This window comes from Convolutriloba macropyga, chromosome 12 (genome assembly GCF_964194025.1).
Source record: "Convolutriloba macropyga chromosome 12, txConMacr16.3, whole genome shotgun sequence".
Taxonomy (NCBI): Eukaryota; Metazoa; Xenacoelomorpha; order Acoela; family Convolutidae; genus Convolutriloba; species Convolutriloba macropyga.
The window spans coordinates 41,404,228-41,428,842 of NC_134479.1; the positions used below are offsets into that span (position 1 = coordinate 41,404,228).

Here is a 24,615-nt window from a genome sequence, read left to right on the forward strand (position 1 = left end):
ATGAAATTACGAATGTACACCCTCCCACAGCTAAAAAATATGTCGTTAATACAGAGTATTATGATAGCAACTTACCCTCCTCTTCTAATAAAATAGAATTTTAAGTTAAAACATAACTGAGCTATGAAAACGTGTGTTTGATAAAGTTACAACTACTAATTGATGAGTTTATTAAATCAGCAAATGAAGCTAAAAATACATTCAACTTTTGTAGTAAAGTTGCTAGTGACACTATTGCTAAATAATATCAATTAAAACTGGAGTTTGATAATAAAATGTTGAATCAGAGTTTTACTAACATACAACTAGATTATATGTTTATTCTGGGTCTACGGGAATTTAATGAAGTTAATGAAAAGACTACTTTTGCTGTTGATGAAGCTCTTCTTCAAACTGGAAAAACTATAATGCAATAATTAATAGCATTATTATTGAAAAGCGAACTAGAAGGCAACATAGAACATGCAAGACTGGAGATGCACTATGACTTCAGTCATGATGACATAATGGAAGAGATTGAGAGTCATTTTGCTATGGTGGAACATGGGCGAAGCCCTATAGAGTCTTAGTTTTATTCATAGCTATAGTTATAACTAAAATCAATGCCGTCGTTACAATCTTAGCTAAATATATAGTCATAATTTTAGTCATAGTTATAGCTATAACTATGACAAAAAATTAGTTAATTAAGATGGAAGAAACTAAACCTAGTGCACCTTTACTTTACCCTAATATTAACGCCTTTTCGAAACAACACATAAATGATAAAATCCTAGCTAATATTAAGTTTAATAACAATATTAACCTATAAAAGATATTAAAAATCATTTTGACACAGAAACTGAAAACAATAAAAAGAAGCTAAGCAAATATAAAATTTACATTATTATAGCTGAGATAACTGAAATACCATTATCAATTATAATTGGTATAGGTAAACCTCATTCAATGCCGGCAGCTTTTGCTACTGCTACTGTATGTGGCTCACTATCAAAAACAACTAATACTAAAATAAGAAATAAAATCATTAAGTATTCACAAATGTATATTCTAGATAAACAAATCAGTGATAACTTTAATCAGCTTTATCTCAAGGCAAAAAAAGATAGTGACGTAGATAATGATGAGTACAATTAATTGGTTAAAGTATATGAAGATTATAAGAAAAATCAGAAAATAACGATGAATATTTTTCTAAACCAAAGTTAGTAGTATTCAGTAATAATAATACATTTAGTAGCTATAGTATAATTTTTTATGCATAGATGGTTATAGTTATGGTCATAGCTATATTCATAGTCATAGCTAAAGTTATAGTCATAAGTATATTAATTGTCATTGCTATATTTATATATAAACTATAGTTATAATCTTAGCTATATTAAACTATTTTGTTTGTAATAGCTATAGTTGTAGTTAAAGCCATAGTTATACTTAGTTATAGCTATAGTTATAATTATAGTTAAGCTAATAATAATTGTTCTTTGTACCTAGACATTAGCCGCTACCTTTCTGCACTACTTTTACACCTTCTCCAGTTGGTGCAAATTTATTTAACTCAAGTGTAGCTGCTAAGGATGCTTTAGGGTTTCTAGTTGCAGCTTCACTTTCTATTTTACTTGCTATCTTTAAAACTGTTACTGGATTTCTAGCAACCTCTTTCTAAAGTTAATTGTCGCTTTCACTACACTCTTAACGCAATCCTTTAAACCCTCAGCTTCTATTGTTGCATCAGATACTGCCATAGATTTGATTTAAAAAAAATAGTTTTTGCTTATGCTAAAATCTGACTAAGACTAGAACTGTTTTAACAATAGCCATAAATATAGCTATGGCTATATTAATAGCTAGAGTATTAAGTATAACCAAAACTAGAGTATTAGATATAGCTGTGGGGCTTCGCCCGTGTTTCACCATATCTTGAGTAAAAGTTATTACTATAACTGTTTGGAACAAAAGAAAAATCATGAGCCATGTCAATATTGAGGTCAAGTTACTTGATGACAATGAGAAAAAAATCTGGGACGATCAAAAGTTTCCTTCAGAAAGTTAATTTAGGCATGTGTAGAAGCAATTGAGGCCTTTAAATGTCACAAATTAGCCGTAAGATAATAAACAAAGAATTATTAGAGGCAAAAAAAACAAAATAAAAAAAATTGGGAGTGAACGATTTTTTAGCCGTTAAAACTATGAGATGCTCACTGAAATCTCTAAAACTGTCTTTTGTGCATTTATCAACGCCAATCGGAGCTATCATAATGTGCTAATTTGAAAAGGGAACAAATCACAACCTCAAATAAAGGCAATTCCAATATTAAAAAATGTTTGTGAATCTTTGCAGCAAAAAAGCCCAAAAACTATTAGTTAACCAAAAAATGAACGCAGAGGATTTTTTTCTTCACTTGGACTAAGTTTTGCTCTCTTTGTACTGAGATTAAGCTAAATAAGGACACAGTTAATATCTTAAAAAAGTTTGCCAACTACAAAACTTCACTGACATTTTCTTAAAACAAAAAATTCAAATTAGCAAGAGGCCTTAGATAACGGTCGAAAGCATTTCATAGGTTCACCCATCACTTTTAGAGAAATAAATTGGATCTTTCAACAATAACACGACGTCAGACGGCCGCAAAAAGAATGATAACTGAAGGCAAATTGAAAGAAATTAAATAAAGTTTACAAAAACACGTTTTCAAAGCCAGAGAAACCATATATAAACATTTGGCTCATATTGTTGTAAAAATAATCTGTCAAGAGCTGAGCTACAATTTCCTTCAGCAATCAATGTAAAATAAGGGAACACAAATTGAATAGGATTGAGCCCCAATAAAATCCGTAAAACTATTGATTGTAATATCCAAGATGAGTCCGATGCCAGTCCTAATCTTGCTGTGCGTAAAAAAACAGCTATTCATTCCATATTTTCGCAAATTAGGTGAATTAGCAAATGAAAGATGTCATTAGATGAAAATAAATTATGCTTTTTGTATAACTGTTGAAATAATTTTTTTTAAAAAAACGGCAAAAATTTCCACAAGACTCCTATAAGTTTATTGGTAGTTTTCAAAGATTGTATAGATCGTAGATAATGATGAGTACAATTAATTGGTTAAAGTATATGAAGATTATAAGAAAAATCAGAAAATAACGATGAATATTTTTCTAAACCAAAGTTAAAAGTATTCAGTAATAATAAAAATACATTTAGTAGCTATAGTATAATTTTTTATGCATAGATGGTTATAGTTATGGTCATAGCTATATTCATAGTCATAGCTAAAGTTATAGTCATAAGTATATTTATTGTCATTGCTATGTTTATATATAAACTATAGTTATAATCTTAGCTTTATTAAACTATTTTGTTTGTAATAGCTATAGTTGTAGTTAAAGCCATAGTTATAATTAGTTATAGCTATAGTTATAATTATAGTTAAGCTATTAATAATTGTTCTTTGCACCTAGCATTAGCCGCTACCTTTCTGCACTACTTTTACACCTTCTCCAGTTGGTGCAAATTTTGTTAACTCAAGTGTAGCTGCCAAGGATGCTTTAGGGTTTCTAGTTGCAGCTTCACTTCCTATTTTACTTGCTATCTCTAAAATTGTTACTGGATTTCTAGCAACCTCTTTCTAAAGTTAATTTTCGCTTTCACTACACTCTTAACGCAATCCTTCAAACCCTCGGCTTCTATTGTTGCATCAGATACTGTCATAGATTTGTTTCTTTTAGACTTACTACAAGAACATCTTAGTACCTTGAGCTGAAAAAAACCATGAATATTAATAGTACCACTTTAGTATCTACTGCCAACACAATACGAATTAGGTTTAAATTTTTCGAATTTACTCATATTTCTATAGGTGAAAAAATGAAAATTAAAATGTATAATCCTTTTAATGTTAAACCTAAGCCAAAGCCTAAGAATAAGCTCAAGCCTAAGACTTAGTCGGAGTTTGAGGGTAGAGGTAAATAAAGTTTACAAAAGCACGTTGTCAAAGCTAGAAAAACCATATATAAACATTTGGGCTCATATTGTTGTAAAAATAATCTGTCAAGAGTTTAGCTGTAATTTCCTTCAGTAATCAATGTAAAATAAGGGAACACAAATTGAATAGGATTGAGCCCCAATAAAATCCGTAAAACTATTGATTGTAATATCCAAGATGAGTCCGAAGCCAGTCCTAATCTTGCTGTGCGTAAAACAAAAACAGCTATTCATTCCATATTTCCACAAATTAGGAGAATTAGCAAATGAAAGATGTCATTAGATCAAAATAAATTATGCATTTTGTATAACTGTTGAAATAATTTTTTTTAAAAAACGGCAAAAATTTCCACACGACTCCTATAGGTTTATTTGTAGTTTTCAAGGATTGTAACAGCAGATGTTAGAACTCTTCCCCATGCATATTCAATCAAATTGGGATCAAAAGGAGCCTTTTTTGATTAAAAGTCGAGGTTCGAAAAAATTAGGAAAAAGATTAGCCAACAGATTCGGGGAAAACCAACCGGCAAGACTTCTCTAATCCTAACAGTAAAACCAATAACATTCTCGTTAACAATTTCAACAGATTTTTGCAAAATTGGCAAAAATTTGTTCAAAAAGACGAAAAACGTGAATTAAACAACAAAATTTTCTCTACTATTCACAAAATTTAAACCTCGATAACTCCCTGTAAAAACCGAAAAGAAATATCTTTTCAATTCCTCCTTCTACGCTGGACAGGCCTTCTAATGATACAAGTCTCAACTCTTTAAGAGGAATGTATCGATCGGCCAAAATTGACTGATCAAAAAACCCACTTGAGTGTATAGTCCCACTTGAGTGTAGAGTGTAAATCAAGCAATTTTTACCTCTGAGTTATTTAACCAATTCAAATAGCTTCGCATAAAAAATTAAAACTTATGGTTGAAAAGCAATCAAATAAAATTTTGCGTAAACAAGAAAAAATTCTATATTGGTGAGAATTTATTAATTGAGAACTCTTGATTTTGATTTTCTTGAGCAGAATGATTGCTTAAACTCTCAATTTTTCGCTTTTCTTGAAAGTGTATTCAACCATGATCAAAACTCGCATCCAGCCAATAAGCATCGAAACGAATATGAAGAAGAAATATCGAAATTGACTAAGACAAGAGAAAGAACATGGCTCAGCTTCTAATGAAAGGAGTGAGCATTCATTTCTGCTACAGAAGATACAAACACAGTTAGCAGATTGCCAGAAAATAGCTGCAATAGCTTCGTAGATCTGCATTATCAAAAATATAGTAAAGAGTAGACAAAAAATATGCTGAAATTTAGTTGCTTAGACTAAGAATTTTAATAGTTGCTCAAATAAACTTTAATTAGAGTGACACAAATTCACTTTACATTATCTAATTGAATAAAAGTCAGGTCAATTTCAGTGTGAGGAAGACATTTTTCAGAGTGAGGCAACTCAAGTGTGACAAAAAACTTTATCACGCAAAAGAACATAAAACTTGGTCCAGTTAGAGTGAAAAAAGTCACGCACGCAATTCAGTTGAAACTGCACGGACGAATGAACCAACAGTAGATTTGAAGTGGTTTTGGCGCCGTATATGATCGTAATAGAAAACTTGATGACAAAAAAATAGACACACACGACAAACATTGATCTACAATTGAAAGCATTCTCATTAATTAAACAAAAAACAGTAAAAATCAGAGTGAAATTACCGCACGTGAACAACAAACCACAAGCGCGAACAAAAACTTGGTTCAAACAAAAAGGAGGCCTATAATGAGCTCTGAATGGATTGGGAAAACCATTTAGAATAAAAATCCGACCCAAATATCGAAAAAAAAGTAAAAAAAAAATTTTTTTTAAAAAGTAAATATTCTTTGCAACCCCCCAGATGCACGTGCAATATTTGAGAATGATTTACTATGTAATGACAAGGATTCTGTAACTGGAGTGCATATCGTATTTGCGGGCACAAACCGAAAAGATCCGATATTTTAAGAAAATGACTTTGATAATTTCAACATTTTGTTTGATATTTATTTGGATATTTACTTTTCGCGGTCAAAAACGTGATAAACTGGTCAACTTCGAACTTGCTTTGTAACTGGGGGTCGCAAAACGCACTGGGGGTTGCACGAACTGACAATAAAGTATAAGAACACATAAAAAACAAACTTCTTAAGTATTGCATCCACAGACAAATTTTGTTACAGCTTCAAAAAAGTTATTACAACGTTATGAGTGCAGAACCGACAGTTTTCGTAATTCAATGACGGTCCAATATTTCTGACGATTCAAGGTGCGGCATAATGTCTGTGTGTAAATGTTGATTTGATACAAAATATGGCATAAAACGACCAGTAGGACTAATAAAATTGCTACAAACTTATTTCAGAGCACCTATTATAGGCCAGGAGTGAAACAATGAAAACCCCAAATGTTAGATAATTAAAAACAGAAAACAGTCTTTTAAAACCTGTTTTCTGTTTTTAAGAAAAACCCCACGGAAGAAAAACCTCACTTAACTATAGATAGGAAATAAACACCCACGGAAATAAACCCCCATTTTAAAATCGAATTTCGATCGTGATAATGTGTTCGGTTGTGATAGTTTCATATCAAGTCCCACAGGCCGCTGAGGCATGGCCATGGCTCGCGAGGCATGGCCAAACGCGCATCTCTTTAATAGTAAAGTGGGGGGTTTATTTCCTATCTAAAATGAAGTGGGGTTTTTTTCCGTGGGGGTTTTTTCCGCAACCGAGCTGATGTTAAACGAAACGATCGTTGAGCGAGTTGCTAGTTGAAATGCACCTCAAGATTTCTCGTTCATTTTGGCATGGCATTTTTTATTCTATTTCAACTCATGTAGGATCGAGTGCGCTTGGTTATGGGTTGAACAATTTGCAGGGCGTGGGGTGTAGGTTCACACTGCCTCAACACAATGATTTTTCACACAACTAAAAAAGCCTTTCACACCATGATCTCACACAAAGTTTCAATGAATAGCATACTTATAGACCAGTAAAGAGTACGTCTCTAAGAGAGCTGCTCAGCTACTTGATGCACTCCACGCTGTTCCTGTGTATGAGAAAAAGTTACAATCGTCCGACAAAATCAGTTAAGCAAAAAAATGCCAAAGACAATATCAGTTCGAATACCAAAGAGAGCAAGATAAATGCAACTGCTACCAACTCTGTTTAAGAGCAGTAAAAATTGAATCCAGGAGCTCTATTAGCAATTAGAAAAATCGAGGAGCTACTGTTTGAGATACTTGTGTTGCTACAAATGCCTAAACTTTTGTCAATTTTTCAGGAAGTAAAAATGATACCCGTTGTCAACGTTCTGCAGCCGTGGTCTACATATCTTTTATAAAAAATATTCAACAGTACATAGATTCATTACTCGAAAATATCTCTTAAAGCTATGGATGTTTGTCTTCGCAACACCTATACTGATCAGCGCACTATTACACTATTAAAAAGACAAAACTACAATTGGTTACCCTATTTGAGTCGAAGGACGAAAATATCCAGATCCATTGCTAAAACGTTGAAAGGATTTTAAAACAGATTATTCATCAAAATGTTAAATTTTAGGCATCTGATGATAATACATTTGATCAAATTGCAAAATTTATATCACATAATTAGTTCATTCGACTCTTCCGTTATTAGCACAAAATGAAATTGAAGGGTTATCTCCGCAATAATTCACTAAAATATGTTTCAAAAATCACTACAGAATATCATAACTGAAATCGCTCTTTCCATTATTTCCATATAAAACTTGCGCCACACTATCGCTTAAAATACATGCGTACAAACACCCAAAACACAAGCTGCAGTACTCTAATCTCGAATTAGCTACGAAATTGAGTTGCCCCCTGAACTTGGGAGCTAAACTTCGGATTTCAAATCTTTGACATACACAAGACCATACAAGAGTATTATTTACTGCTAGACGAATTAAAACCCTCTAAAAACCCTTTTGCTGGATGAATTAAAATCCTTTTTTAAACTCTTGTACAATCCGTTTACATCAACTTTTACGCGCATTAGAAACAGATGCTTCCAAATAAAGTTGTACCAGACATTATTGGCAACCAGAACAATCCCAATGTTATGAAAAATAGGCAATCTTGGTTTCAACGCGTAGAACACGGCATTGATGACATTTGATGAGACAATTTAAACATTCAGCAGAAAGAGCAGCTCAATTAAAAACATTTAAGTCTGGGGTTAAAAATTTAATGTTTCAACTATTAAAGTTAATCACTGCCATGTAATCAAGCTGCTCTAACCATTTAAATCGACAGCAAATACTGACTTATTTCCGTTATAACAAAATTGCAATAATCGCCAGATGAAGACAGCCTCGACTCAGTTGAATTGAATTTCAAAAAGTTATTAAGTCAATTATTTGCACATTTCCAAAACCGTGGATTAAGCCCTAATAAATTTTCTTGCTAAATTCAATAGATTTCCGTTATTGGCTGATATTTGATATTAATCGATTCAAAATAATTAACAAATTTGAACTTGATACTAAAACATTTCTTCCTTTTTTAATTTATATTTTTTTAATAGTCATAATAACATCTTTAAACTAAAAAGGAAGAAAGTGAGTTAAAAAAGCACAAATTTGTACTTCAAGTAATTTTTTATCGAAAACTTTCTTAAATGTTGGAAATGTCTAACTGAACGAATGTTGGAATTGGAATAGTGTGTCTCAAACTCAATTTACCTTAGGCTCCACTAGCCTGCATCAGCGAAAAGAATTAATATCAAAGCAGTATAATGTACCTTGTATTTAATTTAACTTGCACGCGACAGTCAAAACGTAAATGAGAGGGTAAAAGAAAGCATCATGGATATTTGTGTAATTGAGAATTGTGGGTTAATAGAGGTAGAAAGAATGACAGAGAATATCATTTATTAGGAAAAGTCGAAGAGGAGCGCGGAAAAGGAACCTTGTCGACAATTATGCAGGCAAGTTACAGTTCATGCAAAACTTGTAGTTTCTGGCAAATCTGTTAACCCTGTAACAAATTCACAGTCGATAACGCTATTGACAAGAAGAATAGAAATCTAAGGTTCAGAACTGTCGACCTGCTGCCCATAAATCATTACTGCTGCTCGCATTTATTTACTCGCTTTATTTAGTCGGTAACATGTTTGATCACACTAGCTTATCAATACAAGTATCTAACTCAAGGAGAGAAACAGGTCTGAAATCAGGAAAAGAATAGAATGACAACACCACCTGGAAATTAGTTCACAAATGTTCAGCTGTTGAAATTAGCTTCAGAGTGTGTAATGATAATTGTGACTCTCGATTACAGTTATCAATAGAAAGAACTGTACAGAAAATTAAGTTCTTGCAATAGATGGATTGTAGAAGTGAAAGATTGCGAGTTACAATCGCGGTTTCTGAATATCGGTACCAATGGTCGTATGCATCAGATTCCAGCACCTGTTTGCGATCTAATTTTTAAAGTTTATTCAGGCCTATTCTATTATACATATGACTGCTGCCCTTGGAACCCCGGAGTCGTGTACCCACCACCACCACGCATTCTCAAATTATGATCTTGGTTATAATCAGTCCTCTGGGTATGGTAATGGTTATTACTATTGTCCGCAGTATTATAAGGAAAGTACTGAGGCTGTGGAGAGTGAAATGATGAGTCATAGAAACTGTGTTCGTCCGTCATAGGATAGTCTCCAGGTGGGCTTACGTTTGCACTGGTTGTGTTAGACATCTCTGGACTCCGTATAGTTTGCAGCATTTTCGGTGGCTGCGACAGCCTGTTGCTTAGCTGAAAGGAATCAAATTTAGAATTTTTTCAACAGCTAATACCTTATGACACAAGCGTTTAGCGCAGGGTATTGCAGCCAGGATGTAACAAGTACACACAATTGTTTCTTCAGCTAATTATTGCAAGACTTGTTTTTCTGTATTTTAATCTTACAGTGAGAGTGGGTTGCAGTTATCGCTTGCTTATTAGAATGACGAATGTTCTACTATGTTAAAAAAAACTGAATGAATTAATAAATATTAAACGAAAGATTGAGCGCAAATAATTTTTCAGTGGAAGCGATAGTACACAACATACACTTTTTCAAGTATACTCGTTCAATATCTTTCAAGGCAGCAATATAAAACGACAAAGACCAAAATGATTAAACATACAGTGGTAGATTGCCAGTACATAGAGAACCAAAAAGACAGTTTCAAAAAACAAAACGAAGAGCTGGGAAGTTTGTATCAACAAAAAAACAGTCTTCTGTGACGTTATTTTTTTAGTTTTTAGTTCTTTCTTAGAAATTAGCATTAGTTTGGGTAAAAATAAATTTATAAGTGCCTTGAAAATTAGCACAGCTGTTCGATTGCCGGAATATAGATGCGCAGATTGCAAAAAAGCAGATGAAAAAAACAAATTCGTTTTCTTTCACTAATAACTGATATCATAACCCGATTTGAAAAATTTGTAAAACCTATGAATTGTTTCTATCAGCTGCCTCAAACTAAGATCTTCCGATAAAGCTAACTTAATAAAAACCAGAAAAAATCTAAAACAACACAAAACCTCACTTTTACAGACAGCGTATCAAAGACAGTAAAAACCAGAGTTATATATCATTTTCTTAATTAATGAAAATGAAGGATAAGACAACAGATATATTATTACGGGGTGGGGGGGTGGCGGTGGTTGGGTGATTATGAACCACCCTTGACACCACAAAATTGCCGCCTCAAAACAGTTTCGGTGAATCGGGTACTTAGAGACAAGTAAGGCTCTAAGAGAGCTGCTCGGCCACTTAAAGCCTTCCGAGCGCTACCTGTTTATCCCGTTTTTGAGGACGAAAACTCAACTGGGTCAGAAAAAAATCGCATTAAAAACAGTCCCCAGACTAATAAAATTGCTACAAAATTCTTTTGAGAGCAATTAAACAGAATTCAAACTGCCACTCGGGCAAAAAAAATCTCTCAAAAACCGAAAATTTGTTCAAACTGCCATTTCTCACTCCACTTTAAAGGTAGTTTGAAAAAAGAATCACGCTTTAAATAGACTCGCTTTTTAACCCTTTACTACTCCAAGGTGATTAAAATTACCGCTATAATTTGACTTCTTATTTACATCAAAAAGTCGACAGCGCTCATTGTAAAAAACATAGCCGGCAGATTGCCGGAATAGCTGCGAAAGAATAGCCATATAAAAGAGATAGAAACAGATACAGATCTAAATTGAAAAAAAAATTGACGCCGCTCAAAAAACTAGGCTAAAAAACATTCAGCGATAAATAAATAAAGCTTGTTAAAATTCATTCCACAGAAGCCTCTTATTAGGGACCTTTATTGCACATATGAGTTCCTTTGACCTTAAACAAATTCAAATTAAACTTAAGTTTTAAAGCGCAAAAGTCATTTTATTGAGTGAGGTAAGTCACGTATGATCAAAATCTAATCACGCAAATAACCTAAGAACTTTCGCTAAAACGAGTGAGAAATGACGTCACACGCGCAAATGCCGTTAATGAGAGGAAGAAGTCATTCAGAAAATTTGACTTTTTCAGCTTTGCTGTGTGAACAAATGTAAAACAAAAAAGAGCGTCAGACGACGAAACAAAAAACATAGCAGGACAAGTCCTGACGTACAATTCAAAGAATTTTCATTGACTAAACGGAAAACTAGACCTAGAACGGACTATGAGTGAATTGGAAAAACCATTTAGAGAAAAATCCGATCCAAGAAATCGAAAAAACAGTAAAAATCAAAGTGAAATTGCCGCATGTGAACAAAAAACCACTACCGATAAAGCGAATTTTTGTTCAAACACCGTATTCTCACTCTACTTTAAAATTAGAGCGAAAAAATTTCACGCCGCAAAACCACTCGCTTTTTCGCTCCATTTCCTGTTTCGGCGTGACCAAAATCACTACTCCAATTTGACTTTAAAAGTCATGAAAATGTGTGAACAGATCAAAAAAAGACAGCGCCCCAATACAATTCAAATTCTTTTCTTTGAATTGTAAAAACCAAGAGCACAGCAATATAGCTACGCTCAGCTTACAGCTTCGCAGCTATAACAAGGAGAGCACCTAAATAACCTAGCCTTTGAGAGGATGACGGCGGCTGTTAATAACAGGGAATCGCAAAATAGCTGTGCGGGGTTGTGGCTAATAACGGAAAGGATATCAATTATTTTGCAAGGAGAAGCATTATCAATTCCAGATAATCTATGCTAGAACGGCAATGAGAGCATATTTCTCTCCAAATTTTCTAACCTTTACAATCTGATGACAATTTCTAAAAATTTGCCATCATTAAACCAGGCACTTTAGATCTGAACTCGCCGCATATAAAGTCCTACATTTATATCCTGGCGAATCAATACTTTTAAAAAGTTAGTTGATGAATTAATTTGCATTATCTGCAGGACATGAAATATTTTTTGCTGCATTAGATAGAAATCTAGACTTTCAAATACAATTTTCACCATGGTGGATGAACTATGCTCCCTATAGAAGCATAAAGAGTACTATTTATTTTAACGAGCACGCCATAAAATGGAAATTAGATGCTAAGTGACTGTAATAACATTACACCATGAAACATTATTGGAATGTTGTCATGCACATTACACATTCAACACCAGGGGTGAAACTTCTCTACAAATATACTTTACCTTTCTTTTTCTCTTTGGGTTTTGTCAGCTGCAAGAAAAATAAATACTTATCAGAAAACGTCTCAAAATGTTTTAAACTGAAGCCAAAAAGCTCAGTCGAAAAGCTTTCAGATTCTATATCATTTTATACAATGCATGCTATTTTACCTACCAATACAAAAATCTTATCCCTAGCAATTTTCTCATTTTTGGGTATTTTCTCATTTTCTCATAAAATTTTTAATTATTTTGCCATAGTGCAACCCAAAAATTGTGATCTATATAAAGTTGATCAATCAACCTGTAAATTGCGACAAAGAATAACGTCTCGATCAGCATACTTAAGATATATATAGCAAACATCTATCCTAATAAACCTCTAAACTAAGCTAGAACTAACATACAGAAAAAGAAACATTTGTGACATTTTATTAGCGTGAGGTTATTAAAGCTATTTAACAAGTGAGTTTGTAAATGTATTAGTTAGTCTAAACAGAAAATTCTTAGAAAAAGGGCTTAAAAGTAGCGTATGCAAACTATGGGTTCTGATCTTTTCTCACATTTGGTAGCAACTAGCGACCCATTTCTTATCACTGGCTGAATCTTTAGGATTACTGATAGGAATGATCAATGAATGATTCGTAGATGGGCAGTCACATGATGCGATTTTCATACAATAAAAGTTTGTTTAATTTGGATTCAGTAAATGAAACAGTAGAATTTTTTTTGTTTGAAAGCTCAACCATGGAGTCCCATTGAAACCACATTCTTTTTCAGAAACAGGTATTCAGTTTTTTATTATTCATCATTTGTTTATTAGTTTTCCATCACCCCTAGAGCAGTTTGTTAGCAGGCATAAAGCATTAGAGTTGTTAGCATTCGATTACCATTTGTTTGTGTATCACCATACCCACATTAAACTCACCCATTTTGATACAGCTTTCTTGGCTGCCGGCTTGAAAAAAGAAACGACCGATTACAAATCAGTAGAATTAACTCAATCATTACCGACTATAACATCGGGCGAATTGCTCTTAAACGACTGACAAATGACTCATCAGTAACTAGCAGGGACTGAGGGATTCTAGCTCATGTCATACTGAGAGAGGGGGGAAGTAGAAAAAGGAGTTCCATTAGGGGGGGGGGGGGGAATTTGATGAGGGTTGGGGGTAGAGAGGGAGTGGGGTCTAAACAGCTAACAAAAACTGCGCCCCTCACCCCATTAATTTAAGTGTCCTCAACAGTTTCGGCGAATAGCATTCTTAGAGACTAGTGAGGCTTAAATAGTGAGAGCTGCTCAGGAACTTAATTCCCACCAGGCTTTATCCCGTTTATGAAGACGAATAGTCAAATGGTCAGACGAAAAGTCAGTTGTAGGAAATTAGTATCTACAAAGACTAGCAACTTAATGCCGTTGGAGGGTTACATGACAATATACCTAATGCCAAAATAACCATGTGTCGGTTTACCAAATGCCATTATAGCCAATTTATTCCCTTTGATCTTTTCGTTCATTAATCCGATTACAAATAAGCACTCAGCATTTCCAAATTATCACTCCTGATTTCAAATGGTGTCAGGACAATTTACCCAATGCCATTATACCCAATGCCAATGCCATTACGCCCAATGTACTTTGATACTTCCGCTCAATAATCCGACAACAAAATAGCAGTCGTTATTACCCTATGTTTTAGCATATTTAATGGCCATGGCCACGTCTCCGCGGCCCGTGGGACATGATATGAAACTATCACAACCGAAAAAGTGATTAAATTATTATGCTTAATGGCCATGGCCATGCCTCAGCGGTCCGTGGTACTTGATATGAAACTATCACCACCGAACATGTGATTAAATTATCCGCCTGTTAAATCCGCCGTGTAAGAGCTATTTTCTGCTAATTAGTACTCGGATTATGGAACAAAAATATCAATGTGAGTTGGGTATAATTGCATTGGGTATTTTGGCATTGGGTATAATGACATTGGGTATTTTGGCATTGGTTATAATGGCATTGGGTAAATTGTCATGTAACCATTTCAAATAAATTTTTATCAGAATTAAGCGGAGAATTTAATCGCATGTTGTGATAGTTTTGGTGTCAGGACAACTTACCCAATTCCATACCAATTTCCATTATACCCAATACCATTTTACCCAACCTGTCATTTTACTCCATCCTAACCAATGCCAACTTACCCAATTCACTCTATTGCTAAATTTACCAGAACGACTATTTAGCCGACTATAAAATTAAATTGCCCGTGGGACTTGATATGAAACTATCGCAACCGAACATGGGATTATACTGTCCACATAAATATTTTAAATCATCCTTGTAATAGCGACTGCTAATTTGTAATCGGATTATTGAACGAAAACATCAAAGAGCATTGGGTAAGTTGGTATTGGGTAAAATGGCACGTTGGGTGAAATGGTGTAGGGTAAAATGATATTGGGTTAATTGTTATTTATCTGATAGTTTCATATCAAGTCTCACGGGCCTGGACATGGCCCGCGAGGCATGGCCAAATGCACTATCGCAATATTATGATAATAAAAGTTCTGGTAATTTCGACTTTAGGATAAAATATTGGGTACATTTTGGATATTTTGTCACATTGGCTAGATTCGCATTGAGTATTTTGTCCTGACACCCCCCCCCCCCGAGCTTTACCTGTTTAGCCCGTTTTTGAGGTCAAACAGTCAGTCGAAAAAAAAAATCAGACAAAAAGTTGGCAGCACAAAAATCGCATAAAAATACTTGCAGGACTGATATAATTGCTACATTTGAGAGCGATTAAAAATTGAGCGACAATACGACTATTGTTTAACAATTTTCAAATGACAATACAATTCAACCCCTCTCCAATTAGCAATCAATAATAATCTTTAACTATTTCACAGATTGACTAAGATACTGTGTCTTCTTATCAGCAGAAACAGTTAACGTCTCTATCTTGCCTGCCATGAAAACTGCTGTTTTTGCTCTAATTACAAGAACAAATCCACAAGTCCGTCCAGCATCAATGTCTAAAAACGAACCAATTTTTAACCGTCTTTGTACTTTAGCACAAATTTCATTGAGAAGCTGATTAAAACTTATTAAAAGAATCCAGGAAATAATTCGGACACTGCGAGAGATCTGCAGCGGCATAATTAATTTCCAAAAAATGGAGAGATGGAAACCATAACCATACACAACAATGGAGTTCTCAGATATAGGTTATGACATCGAGTAAAAGGGTTTGAAGCAAGCAAATAAATATCTTTAAGTCCTTTAATTCAATTCTCTTCGATTTTCTCTTTTAAAATTTAACTTATATTTTGACCTTTAATAAACCTTTACATTGAAGCTATCCCTCGCACCATGATAATTTATATTTTTTAAAAATAATCAATCGAATGCCTGAAAAAAAGTTAGACACCCCATTAAATCTTACGAACAAAAGTGAATAACAACAACGAGACAGAATGAGACGAACAAATGGATTCGCCATTGGTGCTTGCTCAACAATTTCGTCCGTCAATCTTCGACGGCGTCTCTTCCAATCAGAGGGTCTCTGAAATTTGATGAGAACATGAACAGTGAGCATTCGAGGCGTCAAAATAAAGATAAACGACAAACATCGGGCGAATTGCTCTAAAACGAGAACTTGGCTTCGGTAGTAGTCTCCTTAGACTTAGGGAACGGGCAAATTCGTGGTGTGGGGGTGGATGGTCGAGCGCGCGGGGGTTAGGGCTGGAATGAGGTAAAGGGGCCCAAACCTCCAAAAATTCCCCTTTACACAATGTCTTCTCGGCAGCTTCGGTGATTTGTTTACTTAGAGAATAGTAAAGTCTCTAAAAGAACTGCTCAGCGACTTACTTAAAGCCCCCCCCCCCCGGACTTTACCTGTTTATCCTGTTTTTGAGGACAAAAAATCGAAGCTTTAACCAGCAATTGCATAAAAGAACCCAAATAACTGCTACCAACTTCATTTGCGAGCAATTAATCACGTTAAATTCGAGTGTTTGCAAAGAGAGTTGTGAACCATCTTCTAACAAAACTTTGAATGACACTGAAGAATTAAACTTGAAAACTACTATGCCTGTAAAAAGTTGATCCATGTTTGTATGAAAGTCTAACATGAAGACTGAAATGAATTGTATTTACCAGTATTACATCCAGCAAGCTAGGTAATGCTTGAAGCAACCATGGAAAATTAATTTAATTTTTAGAAATTTGATACAGCAAAAGTTTGCTTTTCAAAGCAATCGATTCTACAATAACTATAGCCACCTCTTACTTTAAATTCGTCCAATTTAATTCGAAATCGTTGCTGTGATTTTGATACTTCTCTGATATTTCCTCAGCTTTTGACGTTTTGGATCTACTACCCCCCCCCATTATTCGTTGTTATGTAGCACCTTACTACGTAAAAAATGGCACGTTTGCCTGGTACGTTATATGCACACTAAGCCGGGAGGGGGGACAGACTAGTCTGATATCCTGCCATATCTGTTTTTTTTTTCATTTTTGCTATTGCTACTGAATCATAATTAAGTTACGAAAGTTTACACTTGATCAAGGAATTTTACTCAAATTAATTTGTCACTCTTATTCACGACCATGGTTTAAGAATAGGATTATAAGCGTAAGTTTAAGCGATTTGTGACAGTAAGCGAGCATAGTTCAATTTTGGAAATATTTGTCACCATTATTTACGATTGTTTTTGAGCAAGCGTGGACAACAGTGACAAGATTTTGTTACACCTGTCCACACCCCTTCAGATCTGTCTACACTGTCACGGTTTTCCACGGCTACTAATTGGTAGATTAACATGTCAATTAGACCGAAATCAAAGAAAATATTAGTAGACAATTAGCACTTTTGCAACTACTCATATCACGGCTCACAAGGACAATTGAGTTTTCAAATTGGGTCTAATTACTGACTAAATTCGAGCAATCAGGCTTTAGGTTGACTGAATGCTAAAAATCGTGGACAATGGTTAACTTATGAACCAGTACAAGTGACTCATTCTTATTTATACCTTTCCGTCAAATATGTCCAAGGTTTAACTATAGCCTTTTCATGGTGAAAAACGATGATGTTATGAGAAATTGTGCTGAGTATTATCACTTTTATCCGCGAACGGCCATAAAAGCTACAAAATTAGCCGATGGTACTGTTGCCAAGTAATGATTATGCATTCCTGGATCTCTCTCCAGTTCAGTTAGCTCAATTCAGAAAAAATCTGCGTTATTTAACTATGCTGAAGATTAATGAAAAAAGTAAAGAACGTACCTTTTCCGACTCGTAGAGGACTTGTCGGGTCAAGTACTCCTCCCTCGCCTTCTCTATCCTCACGTGAACAGGCATGTCGGGAATCAAGTAGGCGATTAGACTCCTCAGGGCGAACACTATGTTCTAAAATACACAAGCAATAATGTCACTCACTATCACTCTCAACATATCCATCCAACGGTCAATGAGCGAAAAAGAACGGGATTGCAGATTGTCACGTTAGATCAAAATTTAGAACTGAAAACTTGCCAGTTTTTTGTTTAGAAAAAGAATTTGATAGCTCATAGGATAGCTCCTCTGACCTATAAACTTCTTTTTGAACACACCGGAGCTATGAAATTCTTGTGAGCTATGATTCTTTTTGTCTCAAAATGGGTTGATTCTTTAAGAAATGACAGCTTTTTTCGTTAATTCGCTTCATCCAGTGTTTGAAATTTATCTACTAAAGATGAGCTGTTTCTTTGTAACAAACGCCCCCCAAAATCACGGAATCTTACCTCAAATAGAAGCACAAATGCAAGTCTCAGTGCCAGCAATTTGTAGAACTCTGGTGTGTACTGATAGGCCAAGTTCTCTGGAGCATCATAAGGGAATCGGAATCCTTGATACCTAAACAGAGCCACTGAAAATGGTGATTAAAAATATGCACAATTTTGTCAAGTTTTTACATTACGAAAGCAATAAGTCAGACTTCAAGAAATGCACATTTAGTCGATATTACCACCCAATATTTTGTCGATGACTGTTGTTTACTCGATGACCAATCTATTTACTCGACCCTCCCCCTCAATTCAGAAAAAATTCTTTTCACAAACAGGTGTGAACAAATTAAAGCATTTTTGATGATGTGTATAGCCTAAATACGAGTTTCAACTAAGTATTAGAGACTTAATATACATCCGCAAAATATCAAATATGCATGGTTTTTTACACCAACTGGAGGAGGGTTTCGTCAACTAATGCTACTTTACCTGCATGTAATATTGCCTCCATCTTCGTCTTCAACTAAACTGACAGAAGTGACGAACTGGAAATAGAGTTCGCCAGTGTCCGCAAAATGGTTGTAGAAGAAACGGTCAATGAAGGACGAAGTGTAAGCAATGATCAGACCCTACAGCACGCAAGAGACAGAAGTCAAGTGAAAACAGTTGAGTTAGATGAAATATGAGGACAGTTCAAAGTCCAAATTTTTATTAGAAAATTCAAATATCTAGAGACAATTGCAGACAGTTTACAAGATCAAACAGTTTCCAAGTTTCGATGATTGTATCGGCTTCTTCTTCCTTGAGATGTTGCGAAATAAAAACACAAATTTGGTGTAATTTACATACATCTTCTTGCTTGAACAGTTGTTTTGTTTTCAGCCAATAGATTCGTTTCAATAGACTTGTTTCAATCACTTGATTTATTAACCAGCTATCATTCAACTTTTTTCACAACTAGCCATTTGTTTTAGTTAAAAACGCCATCTTAATTATAAAATAGCTTTCGATAATAGACCAAGATTGGCGCTTTGAGTTTGTAGAGCTACATTGGAACTCAGTATTTTGCAGTTCAATAGCAGTTTCCATTTGAGAGCTGAGAGCAGTTCCATCTGATATAAGACAGAAACTTGTTTTTAAAAGTTAGCAGCCATTATGACTTCAAACAATCAAGATGAGTTGAAAAATTGAAAACTTCAGAATTGATTCAGTTTCTTTATGTAGATTTGCTCTAGACCATCAATGTCCAGCATTGCCAGCAATTAAAAGAAAATGAAATACACATTTGCATTGGAATTCAATTATGTTGTAAACTTAATAGACAGTCTTGAACAAATCTTCGCAGCAGTTAGTATCAGTTTTCATCATATGAGGAGACGTCTCAACCTGCAAGATTCTCCCACAGTGATTTCGGTGAGTTCGAGTGAGGCGTTGAAGCCTTTGACCTTTACAGACTCGGCAACTGAGAGAATGAAGTCGAAGTAGATAGTCGAGTTGCCATCAATCATCCTAGCATAGTACCATCGCTCTATGAAGCGACTTGAAAAGGCTATTATGCAAGCCTTCAAACATCAAATATTACATCAGTTTTGTTTGGAAACAAATTTACTCAATTGCTGTTGCTCGCAAACCCTGTTTTGAGGTTAGGCTATAATAATAATAAATTCCTTCAGTGAAAGATATCTGAAGAGGATAGTCAGTGAGCACCGTGGAGCTCTCTCAAATCTTCCCAGTAAAATAAGGAACACCAGAACTGCTATGGGTCAACACATTGCAAATCCAAATTTACAAAATATATCATTTTAAGAAAAAATGTCAGATAGTAAGGTTAAAGATGAGTTTTGTATTTTTTTAGATGGAACAACTACTGGAGGTCACAAACAGCTTGTTAATTCGCAGATTTGTAGATAAATTGTTTCATATCAAGCCGTCCACGAAGAAATCAGCATGTTCTCGCTAAACGACGAAGCTCAGTAATGCGGATAGCATGTTCGAATTCAAGCAGAGATCCAGGATTCAAATTTTAAATTATTTATATTAGACTTGACAATTCCATGTAGGATGAAAATTCAGTGCTGGTTCAACCCCCAAAGGAAATCAACCTTCCGTGAGCATGAAATTTGGGAATTTTTTTACTCCGTTTCACCATTGCATATTGCCTTTTAAGCAGCGCAAATTAACGTCCCCTCTAGCACTTTCAATTCAATAACTGTGCATCTGTTACGGATTAACTTGCCTTGACAAAATGCCGTCAAAATAATAGTTGGTAATTTCGTATTGTTATTTCCCTCAAAACAAATCAGGCGTGATTTAGAATGACTGCTTTTTGCCGCTTCAACACAAACGGAAAGTATTATTTTTCGCTATTCGAGGCAACTAACGGCCTTTATTGTAACACCGAAACACTATGTTGACAAAAAACAAAATAACTTGTTTTTAGCGCCGCTAAAAGGTACCTGGACTTGAAAACGGCTAAAATGACAACCATTAACGCTGCATCTTTTTCAGCTTTCAAGTCTTGTTTGCAAACTTTAAACTCCTTCAGCATTGTATTGTTACAAAGATAATCAATCGAAGATTAAAAGGAACCACTTACGTTCGTTAGTACGGCTATAATCGCAATGGCTTGCAGAATGTTGTACCAGGATCCTGAAAACAGAAAGCACGTCCATCTCAATAGAGAAACATAAAGCATATTATTTTTTAATTTAGGAGACAGGAATAACGATATAGCTAAATTTGAGCATAGACATCTTTCTTAAATGAAGCAACACGTTGGAAGCAACAAATCATTTTTTTAAAAATTCCAAAGTATCAGATGGAAAGTACAAAAAATGTAACAGCAATAAGAAAAGCCGGTAATTACCAGTTTACTGTAAAACATAACCTCAAAATACATTCTGACTATTTAGTAAATAGGGTGAACAGGTATTTAAAGTTACGCTAATATAGCAGTCAGAAGCTGAAAGTTCCAAACTCATTATCGACTTATACTAGGGTTAAATGCTGACCCCTTAGTTTTTACATTCGGCACATTTTATTTTGAATTTCCTAGAAATACGTGAGCATTGAAAGTCGTTTCAATAATTCGCATACTTGGAGACTAGTAAGCCTATTATAGAGCTGCTCAACAACTCGCAACTTCACCAGTTTATCCCGACACAAATTTGTCAGTCAGACAAAAACGGCCAGACAAGAATTGTTAGTAGGAAAATCGCATAAAAAAAGACTAGCGGGACTAATAGGTCTTTAACCGACAAAAATTAACCGGTCAACTGCAATGAGTTAAACTTATTGCTGAAATCTTTCAAGCTATGGATGAAGCGGTTACATGTATATAATAACAGACCAGCGCTGAACAAATGGCTCTCAAGATTGGCATTCCACTTAATTTTTGGTTCCACACGTACCGTCGGAGACCAACAGCTCTAAGAGTGCTGAACAGCGATTCGCGAGCTTTACCAGGCACAAATTACACACAAAAAACACGATACAGTAAAAATCGTATTAAACATAATCATATTGAAGCTAGCGCCAGCTTGATTCGACTCTTCAACTTTTAGTTTTCTAGCTTTGTTAAACAAATCAAATAGAAAACTGATATTTGCAAAATATTGAAAAATTTTAAAGAAAAGCTTCCAGATTTTGTAGTGAAAATGTTCAAAACTATTTTTTCTCTCCTGAGTTATGTCAAGTAACCCATCTGCAAGACTTGAAACATAACCGACTAACGTCGGGCGAATTGCTCTCAAACGACCGGCGGGCGGTTGTCAGCACCTGGCCACTGTTTAGTAAGGTTAGCTTTCGCTTGATTGAAGAGGCGTGAGGCTAGGATAACATACGATATTATCACGCCACATAACAGCCGCTGAAGTCAACAAAAGAGTTAAGGAGAGAGAGAGAGAGAGAGAGTGCGAGGTAAAACGTGAGCGAGAAAAAGAAGGAAAGAAACACCAACCAACTCACACACACAGAGAAAGAGAGAGAGAGAGCTAGAAATTTTTTCCATGAGATTCTAGCCTTGTTAGTAACTAAATCATATAAAAAACTGAAAGTGCAAAATTCAGAAGAAAACTTTCCACATTTCGCAGTGACGAAAATGTTCAAAGAACATTTTTTGCCTCTGGATTTTTGTCATGTAACCCATCTGCAAGACTTAAAAAGCTTCGTTGGCCAGTATTAATCGTTAAACTCAAAAAGGACTCAAAAACTGCAAATAAAATGACAAAAATTTCAAAAAAAAAATTGAAAAAATCATAAGTTTTATTAAAAAAGCGATAAAATTTGTGATATTAAAAAGTTCAAAACTATTCTATCGCAATAAAAATTGTTCAGTAACCTGTTATCAAAGCCTATACGAGGTTTCTTGGGGCTGGAAGAACTTAGACAAATTTTGAAAAATTTGAAAAAAAATTTGAAAAATTTGAAATATGAAAAATTGAAAGTTTTATCCAACAATTGCTATAAATACTGATGTTCAAATGTTGAAAAACATTCTATTACCGCTAGAAACTATGCAGCAACGTATTATCAAACCCTTCAGGAGGTTGTCTGAACCCTGAGGCTGAAAATTCTTGAATAATGAAAATATATGTCAAAAAATTTTAAAAATATAGCAATTTTTGTCAAAAAAATGCTAAAATTCGTGATGTTTAAATCTTGAAAATGATTCCATTACTTCTAGAAACTACATAGTAACCTATTATTAAACCCTCGAGGAAGTGCCTTGGCTCTTGAGGCTGGATAAACCTAAAAAACGACAAAAACTTTCAAAAACATTGAAAAAATTTGCAAAATTTATCCAAAAAATGCAAAAAATTTGCAGTGTTGAAATGTTGAAACCATTCTATTACCACTAAAAACTAATCAATGACCTATTATCAAATCCTAGAGTGGATTCCTTGACACCTAGGGCTGCTAGGGCTGAAAAACTCAAAAAACTGACAAAAATTTTCTTGAAAAAAATTGTGAAAATTTGTATAAATTTGCGTTTTTAGCTAGCGGTTGTTCGTCAGTAGCTAGCCACGGGTGGGGGGAGGGTGCACGGGGGTGCCGATGGGGGTGGCGACAGTCGGGTGGGGGGCAACAGGGCGGTGGGGGGCAATAGTGGGGAGGTCAGCAGTGGGGGGGGTGGGGGGGGGGGGGTCTTCAACCTCTAAGAACCGCTGTTCACACCATAAGTATAAGACTCCAAAACTGTTTGAGCTGAAACAGAGCTAAAAGGCTCTAAGAGCACTTAATGCCCGCTGGGCGCTACCTGTTTATCCCGTTTTTGAGGACGAAAAGTCAAAAGCGTCAGACGAAAAATTGGTCAAGCGAAAAATCGCATAAAAAAAAAGACCGACAGGACTAATATAATTGCTACAAACTTCGTTTGAGAGCAATTAAAAACTCCGTTGGACAGTAATGATAGTTAAACTCAGAAAAGGACAAAAACACTCAAAAATTTTGAAAACAATAGCAAATTTTAAAAAACTCTTGCCATTAAAATCTTCAAAACCATTTTATTGTCTCAAGAGACTATCCAGTATCACTATTTCAAGCTTTAATTAGTTTTACTGGCTCAAAAACATCCATAAACTTGGAACATGATAATAATTTTATCAAAAAAGTGCTGCAGCTCTTTTTTGATAAAATATTGATAACAATTTCAAGAATCTAGAAACTATGCGAGAGCTTTTCATGAAGCCTTGGAGGCCCCTAGGACCCAGGTGCCGGAAAAAAAACGATAAAAAATCAAAAAGATTCAAAAAATTGAAAAAATTGCAAATAATTTTAAAAATTGCTGATCTTTAAATCTTGAAAAACCTTCTATTACATCTAGAAGCTATGCAGTAACCTCGGCTCAAACTCTAGAGGAGGGTATTTGGCTGTTGAGGTTGTAGAAACCAAGAAAATGACAAAAAAAAATCAACTTGAAAAAAAATAGAAGTTGCAAAAAAAACTGGTAAATTTGTGATAAAAGCTGTAACTAATCCATGGCCAACAAACATTTTTTAGTAACTCATTATCAAAACCTAACGGAGATTTCCTGTCAGGCTGAAAAACCTGAATAAATGACAATAATGACAAATAAACTGACAATAGCGATAATAAACTGACAACATATGTTAAAATTTAAAAATTGCAAGTTTTGTCAAAAGAAATGACGAAGTTCGTAGTGTTAAACCTCGAAAAACAA

At 34.8% G+C, this 24,615-nt stretch overlaps 2 protein-coding genes across 17 annotated transcripts in view; one reads left to right on the forward strand and one right to left on the reverse strand.

Annotated features, from left to right (window-relative positions):
* LOC142350892 (polyadenylate-binding protein 2-B-like) overlaps nucleotides 1-24,615 on the forward strand; it is a 442,128-nt gene that overhangs the window by 50,310 nt on the left and 367,203 nt on the right. The gene's annotated exons all lie outside the window — the stretch shown is intronic.
* Nucleotides 8,679-24,615, reverse strand: part of LOC142350889 (anoctamin-4-like) — a 152,180-nt gene continuing 136,243 nt past the window's right edge. For 12 of the 16 annotated variants that reach the window (XM_075402881.1, XM_075402876.1, XM_075402882.1 and 9 more), the window contains 6 exons: nucleotides 21,031-21,083; nucleotides 19,821-19,996; nucleotides 18,450-18,561; nucleotides 17,953-18,075; nucleotides 13,584-13,613; nucleotides 8,679-9,807 (listed from right to left, as the gene is read on the reverse strand). In XM_075402881.1, coding sequence (XP_075258996.1) covers nucleotides 9,505-9,807; nucleotides 13,584-13,613; nucleotides 17,953-18,075; nucleotides 18,450-18,561; nucleotides 19,821-19,996; nucleotides 21,031-21,083 — 797 coding nt within the window. In that variant the 3' untranslated portion in view covers nucleotides 8,679-9,504. Of the gene's footprint in view, nucleotides 9,808-12,679; nucleotides 12,708-13,583; nucleotides 13,614-17,952; nucleotides 18,076-18,449; nucleotides 18,562-18,923; nucleotides 19,064-19,820; nucleotides 19,997-21,030; nucleotides 21,084-24,615 lie in introns of all 16 variants that reach the window. The other 4 variants (XM_075402887.1, XM_075402880.1, XM_075402888.1 and 1 more) reach the window with 4 other exon arrangements.